Below are 8,098 nucleotides of genomic sequence, written 5' to 3' on the forward strand. Positions count from 1 at the left end.
TGTAGAACGTGTTCAGCGTCACTTCAGCACATAGTTTCCTTCTGACTCGACAACGGGTGCAAGTCTTAGTCCGAAATCATTGTTGTTTTCCAACTTCGTTTGTTACGGTTCAACATTCAACATTCATGCCTTCCGGAGGATCTAGAGGTGGTGGAAGGAGTAGGGGAAAGGGCGGTAGAAACGGAAAGAATCGGATGTCAAAATTGAATGCAACCCAGGACATTGCATATGAGAGTCAGGAAATCGAGTTCGATCTGGGGCTCAATGACCTGGAAGCTGATGATATTAAACCGAAAGGCAAGAAACGAGTTAAATGTTCCCTCTGTGGGCAAAAATTCGGTTCCCTTGCTTCACATTCAAGATGGTGCGATGGCGATGCAGGGAAATTGTTGGAAAAGCGTAGAAAACTCCAAAATGCAGTGTCAGAGGAGGGTATGATGGTAGACTCGGAGGATGTGCCAGGGGTAGATATGGTGGAAAACGAGCCTCACGTTCAGATCCAGGAAACCATTCAGATTCCTTCATTATCACAATCGACACGGCCTCGTCGAAAACATCGAATGCCTGCAAGATACACAGATTTTGTTGTTGGTACTCAGAATGCAATGAATGACATTCCGATTCCGGCCAATTCTCCACGGGTTCATGATCAATTTTCACCTTCGTCTTCCCACTTGTCACCAGAACACGAGAACTCTCATTCGCCAGCTCCAATCTCCGAACCCATCTTCCTTTCCGAACCCAATAATGCCTCCCTGTTTAGAATCCATCGGTACTTCAGCCCACAAAATGATCCATACATCAGTATGACCCTCGCCGACACTTCTGACATCTCCTCCGGGGAAACAGATCGCTCCAGGAGTGATGTTTTCGGCAGAAACGCAACAGACACAGTGGCCTCAAACGATAATCACAGTCTCTTTCCGAATCCTACCCTCCATCGCCTCATGAAATGGCACTATGACTCTAGTCGTTCGAAATCACTCAAAAGTCTCGATAGACTCGTAAAGGATGTTTTCCTTCAACCCGACTTTGACGTCGAGCACCTACATGACTTCAGCGCCAGAGCTACTGCTGCTCTACTGGATAAACCATTTGGGGAGGGGCCGGAGAGTACCGGCGTGCCTTTTAAGCACTTCGATGGATGGATAAATGGGTCTGTTCAAATCAAATTAGTTCGAGCAAGGAACCACGTCGAAGAATCCGAGGCACCAACTGTGGACATCAACAAAGTCTATTACCGTAGGCTTTTTGACGTGATCAGGGCTGAGATGAAGGAACCCTATACAGCGCAGTTTTTCCTCAAGCCGTTCATGCTGTTCTGGCAGCCCTCAAATCGCCCACTCCAGCGTGTGTATGGAGAGGCTTACACCTCCGACCGCATGCTCGAGTTTGAGGCTGAAATTATGGCCAAGATTCAAAACCTTCCCAAAGGAACCATACAGCACGAAGTCGGAATCGTCGCTATCGCTTTGTATTCCGATTCGACATTGCTTTCAAATTTCGGCAAAGCGTCAATGTGGCCGGCGTACTTCACGTTTAGTAACTGGTCAAAATACCCTCGTCTGAAGCTGGAATCTCATGCTATGAACCATATTGTCTATTTCCCCTCAGTAAGTTCCCTTAGCTTATTTCATTGGGGAATATCCGAGTCCGATCTCATTATGATGATCTAGTTACCGGCGACAATAAATGAACATTACGAAACACATTTTGCTAGTATCGCGCAGGACGCCGAGCTGAGGTTCTGCAAAGTGGAACTACTACAGGCCATATGGCATCTTCTTGTATCGGATCCAGAATTTTATGATGCATATGTGAACGGTTACGTTGAAGAGTGTGCTGACGGGATTATGAGGCACCTCTTTTATCGTTTTTTCTGCTACTCAGCCGACTATGTCGAAAAGTAAGTGCTTATCAAGTAGTCATTGGGCAAGTCGGAGCATGATCACTAATGTTTCCTTCTAGGGTGATGCTTGCTTGTATAAAATTCCTTGCCCAACACCCTTGTCCACTTTGTCTATTGAAAAAAGAAGACATGCATAGGTTGGGCACTAAGGCGGACATGAAAACCCACGAGACGTTGGCACGGGAGGACAGCGACGACCTTAGGAAAGCTATTAAAAAGGCACGACAGTTAATCTTCGATCATGGCTATTCCGTTTCGAGTAGAAGGGTTCAAGACCTTCTGGGGAAATATTCCGCTCAACCGATTCAAGTGAGTTTAGCCTTTTTGCATGCGATTCTCTGGCTGTCTATTGACATCAGTGGCTTAGAGCGCATTTTCTAAACTTTACCAGCCTCATGGACTGAACCACTTCCTAATGTATCCGCCAGACCAGTTTCATGACAACACCGGAAGGTCTTCCGATTATCAAAAGCATAATGTGAGAATTTTACAAGCAACAAATAAAAGTCACGTCGAGTACTTAAATTGGAGGTATTATTCGTTCTCATTTGTTCCAGTCCCAGATGAATCCCGTCTCATCTTTTCATTAACAGGTATAGGCAAGTTCCTACATTTGGAAATGGTACAATACGTAGATTCAAGAAAGACGTTGCCAAGTTCTCGAAGTTTGCGGGACGGGACTATGAGGATGCTCTTCAGGTAAGGGTATTTAACCATATGTTCCACCGTTTTTTTGAAAAGCAGCTTGTTAGTGCGCAATGCCATGCTACGAAGGTCTCTTCCCAGATGAGCTCGACCCTTTGATCCAGGACCTCACCTTCACCTTCGCGACATATATCAGCTATTCAAGCCTCCGTCAACACACCGATTCTACTCTGGCAACATTCAAGACAGTGACGAAAGAGTTAGGAAGATCATTTCGTGAGTATGTCCGGGCTGTGACGGACATCGATACTCGCGAGAATGACAAAGAGGTTGAATCTCGCATTAAACGAAATCCTGATGGAGGGACGGAGCCTCGCAAAAAATGCTTTAGCTTGACCAATTACAAGACTCATGCCTTGGGACATCAAATTGACGCTATCCGTTATTGGGGAACAGCCGATGGAACCAACACACAGGCGGTGCATTTGTTAGCGGATTATAGCATTCTCATTCATTCTGACAGCCATCCAATTACTACGATAGGGTGAACGCGAACACCACCGTGTCAAACAATTATACGGCGTAACCAACAAGCATGATTTCGAAGGCCAAATAGGCAAGCACGTTATGAGACAGCAAAGACTACACTGGGAAGCGGCACGTACTAGTGCACGGGTACCGGAGAAATTGAAACCAGAAGAGATGCCTCCTGACGATCCCTCTGCTCATCATCACATTCCATTGTCTGAGAAGAACCCCATGAGATTCGATGTTCTATTACAACCAGGTCTTCCCCCCAAACCTGGTCTCCAAGTGAGTACCTATTTGTCATCACGGCGTACATTCCAGAGACTTGATAAAAATTTCTAGAACTTCAAGCAGAAATTACAAAGGCACTTACTAAGCCAGATACTTGACGTAGATCCAGAGGGCTGCCCTGACCATGAACTCTACAAAGTGGTCTTTGTGGGTAACCGGTTCTTCAGACACCAGAAATTTCGAGTCAATTATACAAGTTATGATCTGCGCCGTAAGCAAGACACAATTGGATTCAGGCGCCGCCCTCACATCATGTTGCTCGCTGATAATCCCGATGCTTCGCATCCTTACCTCTATGCCCGTGTCATAGGCATTTATCATGCCAATGTCATGTATCTGGAATCTGGATGCAAATCCTGCAAAGCGCATCGTCAAACGTATGGATTTTCTTTTCATTAGATGGTTCCAGCTGGACGAAAGTTATCCATGGGGCTGGAGAGCAAAGCGGCTGCCTCGGTTGCAGTTCCTGGATGAACACGACCCTGATGCCTTTGGTTTCGCTGATCCAACAGATGTCATTCGAGCATCACACTTAATTCCGGCATTCCACTATAACACAACACAAGCTCTCCTTTCTGAAGGCTCTTTGGTTCGCCTCTACGAGGAATATTATGATGGAAAATATGTAAAAGAGGATGAAGATTGGGTTTACCACTATGTGAACTTGTACGTGGCTGTTGGTCTTATCGCCGTTAACCGTTCATAAACTGATCAAACAACAGCTTTCCGGATCGAGATATGTTTATGAGGTACCGTGGCGGGGGCATTGGACATGCAACAACAGACCGGTATACTCGCCGACTCGAAGAAGAAGCTACTCAGAACGACGAAGCTCTTCCAACCTATGATTCATCGGGGATCCGTATTCACTGGCAAGACGATGACAACTACGACGAGGAAGGCAAAGAATCGGACTTGGAGGATATAGACTCTGAGGATTTTCTTGACTCTCTTTCTCAGAGAATGGTAGGTGACAACGACAGCAATGACGACTTGGACATCGAGAAGGATGAGGCCAATTCGGAATCGTCAGACAGCTCCTCCAATGGAGAGGAGAGTACTGATGAGGACTATGATTGAGGGAATGGGGACACACAATTTCTGTGAGTCCAATATTTTACTTCCAGTGATACATATGTGATCTGAAACCTCAAAAGTCTATGCTATACCCACCCATTCTATATCCATACATAGCACCCATGTTGAATAAATTCTCAATTAAAACAGCTTATGGTACTTAAACACGTCAAAAAATCATTTGATTTTTTTGCGTGAAAAATTTCCCCGCAGAGTCAAAACGGTGTCACGCAGTTGGGGACATTCGTCGCAAAGTCAGCATTGTGAGATTTTGTGTGGATTTTTCCCCCGCAGAGTCAAAATGGTGTCGCACAGTTGGGGACGTTCGTCGCAAAGTCAGCTTTGTGAGATCCGCACAATCATGATTTCCGAATTCAATCGCACAATCGAAAAAAATCTCACCGCACAGTCCAGATTGTGTGTTTTCTCCGCAAAGTTGCGATTATTTTCGTCGCACATTGAAATTCAGATTTTGACGGTCCGGCTATTATTACCCGGTCAAGCCAGTCAGCTTTTCTGCTTCGGCACTCTCTTCGGCAGTCACGAGTAGCAGTGACGTACCCAGAACAACGTGTCCGGCAGACCGACAATCGGGCGAGCGGCAGACCACTACGTGCTGTAAATAGCTGACAACAACACTGGTCCTAACACATTTCTTCATCCCCTTCATTGTATTGTACATTGTACTGATTATCTTTGGTTATCTTCTTTGTTTACCAGTTGTTTATTTGTTTACCTACGGCTTTAGTTTATTTGGTTACCTTGGGTTACATTCTTTTAGTAGATCGTCGCTCGTTCTCATACTTTAGTCTATCTTGAAATACCAGTGGTCATCTCAGTTCTCTCAAGTAGTTCTTTCTTTCTTGTGTGTGGTCAGCATTTCATGATGCTGCCCCCACAGTAGTGATAAAGATCAAGGATAGTAAGATATAATGGCCATGAAGTTTAATATGAGCTTTTCACACATTCCAACCAAGCAACCTGCTTTGGAATAAGAGTAGATGAAGGATAAGCACATTGTTTCACTGGGGTCTTCACCCAGCTTAACCTCCCTATAATCAACCCCCCTTCTGAGTCCTTACTTATTTCTGCCTTAATTTTATCAGTACCAGTCCCTTTTACATATACCCCAGTCACAATCTTCCTCAAACCTGTCACACTGCATCAAGGAACACTTGTTAATATTTGGCTGATTTATGTCAGGAGATAGTAGAATAATCAGTAAGTACTCAAATTATTGCTATTCATTAGAAGACATTAACTGACAGCACCCAGAAATTACAAGCCTATACCTGAGGCAAGATTAATTTTTGAAGCAATCAGTCACAGGGGAGATATGTGAGTGTGGAGGAAAATTGCTACTAAACATTCTAACTATGGTATTCTGTAGAAGGGGCATGGGGATTTTGCAGACCAGATTGAAAGACAAGGTGAATTTAAGAACATAAGACCAGGTAAAGGACATGTAAGACCAGGTAAAGAACATGTAAGACCAGGTAAAGAACATGTAAGACCAGGGAAAAAACAGGTAAGACCGGGGACAGAACAGGTAAATAAGATAAATACCAGGTGAGACAAAGAAAAAGCTGGGAGAAAACTGGGAATGTACATGCAGTTAAGGGCTTGAGGTCAGTGTAAGTGCGCGTCGAGACAAAATCGTGGGAAAACTGGACCACAACGCTGTTGCACTGCCACTATTCCTTTGTCCTTTCATACCTCGATCGCTAAAGCATCGAGTTTGCTGGGCATTACCTTACGTTCAGCAACAAGTCAGTGAAGGTATGTGACAGGGCAGTGAAGGTAAGTGATGAGGCGGTGAAGATAGGTGAAGATAGGTTGACAGGAGCAGTGAAGGCAGGTGGTGGAGACAAATGATGGCTGTGATACAACGATCCAGACTATCAAGCATTGAAGCAACTGGAGGAACAGATTTTCAGTGGCTTGGACAAGGCAGGATTGGCAGGTAATGAACAATGGGGACTTAATGCAGGAATACACCAAGTATGTACCCTTACTACAAATTCTTTGAGTATCTTGGAATCTCGTCAAGAAACAATGAGTCGATTATGAGGTGCGCATTATATGCTTTATTTTTCGATTTTTCATTGACTATTGACTCATAAATTATAATATATTAAAGGCTGGGCCGGGATATCACAAAGATGAATACATGTTGCGTTGGAGAGCTGAAGATAAGTGTAGAAAGGAAGATAAAGAAGAAGAACGAAAAAGGTACAGCAACAAAAGCGACCCAAACCAACCCGATACACCAAAAGTGTAAAATCTAGACAGTAGAATAGACAGACAAGGTACTGAGTATATGTGAATGGTATAGAATGAGTACATGTGAGTTCTGGGGTAAATAACTTACAGGTTCAGTTTTCAAGCCCAGTCTTAAACCTAGCAAGTATAAGTCTGGATGGAGTTGAGTCAAGTAGAGGGTGAGTACATAATGAGAACAACCAAGTATAGTTGGAGAACAGGTGAGAATTACCACGAATTGTTTGAGAACAGGTAAGTACAGTGTAAGAACAGGTAAGAATACAGTGAGAACAGGTAAGTACAGTGTAAGAACAGGTAAGTACAGTGTAAGAACAGTTTGAGAACAGGTAAGAATACAGTGAGAACAGGTAAGAACAGTTTGAGACCAGGTAAGGACAGTGTAAGACCAGTGTAAGAACAGGTGAGAGCAGTGTAAGAACAGGTTAAGACCAGGTAAGAACAGGTTAAGACCAGGTAAGAACAGTTTAAGTACAGGTGAGAACAGGTTAAGACCAGGTAAGAACAGTTTAAGTACAGGTGAGAACAGGTAAACATACATAAGAACAGTTTAAGACCAGGTGAGAACAGGTATCTATCTGTCCTCAACATTCCACAGAGATAAATAAATAATACTGGGACTGAGTAATTTCTAATTTCGATGCCTCTGTATTCAATGAATTAAAATAGCTAAATAAATTTTGAATCAGAGGGATTTTAAGAGCAAAGTATAGATATAGAGGCCAGTATACCCACCAGTTTTCGGACCTTAGAAGTGGCAGCTGCATTGTGTAGCTGGCCATCGAGGAAGGTAACATCAGTGGTGCATGTACCGGTGACATTGTGGATATGCCCAAGCCGGCCATCAGTAATCAGTACTTGGTGGCACTGCGAGACACAGCCACCGATGTGAGTGAGAACAAATTAAAGTACAGACAACACAGCCACTAACACGATGTGAGACCAGATTAAAGTGCAGGTAAGTACAGAGTAAGTGAAGAATATCAGTACTTTTCTGACCTCAAAAGCTGGTCTTTAAAATCTTGTGGCCCCTGTAGCAGTGTTGTCAAGGGCGGTGGCATGCCACTGCCTTTGTCAAAAGGCAGCAGGGCGGTGCCTTTGAGGCGGGCACCTGGTGCCTTGGTGCCCCTCCACTGCCTTTCCCACGACGTCTGGTGGTCACGCGTGCGCCTCTCAAGTTTATCGTGAGAAAGCAATAATACTATACACTTTAGGTACATTGGGTCAACGTACTACATACTACCGGTCCACCAATGCCTGGATATTGTCATCCAGGTCAAGTATCGCTCCATCTGAACCTGCTCCATGAGAGCCTCTGTCAATCAACTCTGAGAATTCTGCTTCCTGTTGAAAAAACTTATTAGCTCG

At 44.3% G+C, this 8,098-nt stretch overlaps 1 protein-coding gene across 1 annotated transcript; it reads left to right on the forward strand.

Annotated features, from left to right (window-relative positions):
• Window positions 1-125: 125 nt before the first annotated feature.
• Window positions 126-4,453, forward strand: E1B28_006921 (uncharacterized protein; the record flags this gene model as incomplete). Its single annotated transcript, XM_043151625.1, has 10 exons — window positions 126-1,613; window positions 1,677-1,906; window positions 1,969-2,218; window positions 2,277-2,440; window positions 2,503-2,608; window positions 2,662-3,033; window positions 3,098-3,367; window positions 3,425-3,705; window positions 3,773-4,039; window positions 4,096-4,453. 10 exons carry the CDS (start codon window positions 126-128, stop codon window positions 4,451-4,453), a joined length of 3,786 nt encoding a protein of 1,261 aa, XP_043009705.1.
• Window positions 4,454-8,098: the final 3,645 nt, after the last annotated feature.

The sequence above is a fragment of the Marasmius oreades genome, chromosome 4, assembly GCF_018924745.1.
Source record: "Marasmius oreades isolate 03SP1 chromosome 4, whole genome shotgun sequence".
Taxonomy (NCBI): Eukaryota; Fungi; Basidiomycota; class Agaricomycetes; order Agaricales; family Marasmiaceae; genus Marasmius; species Marasmius oreades.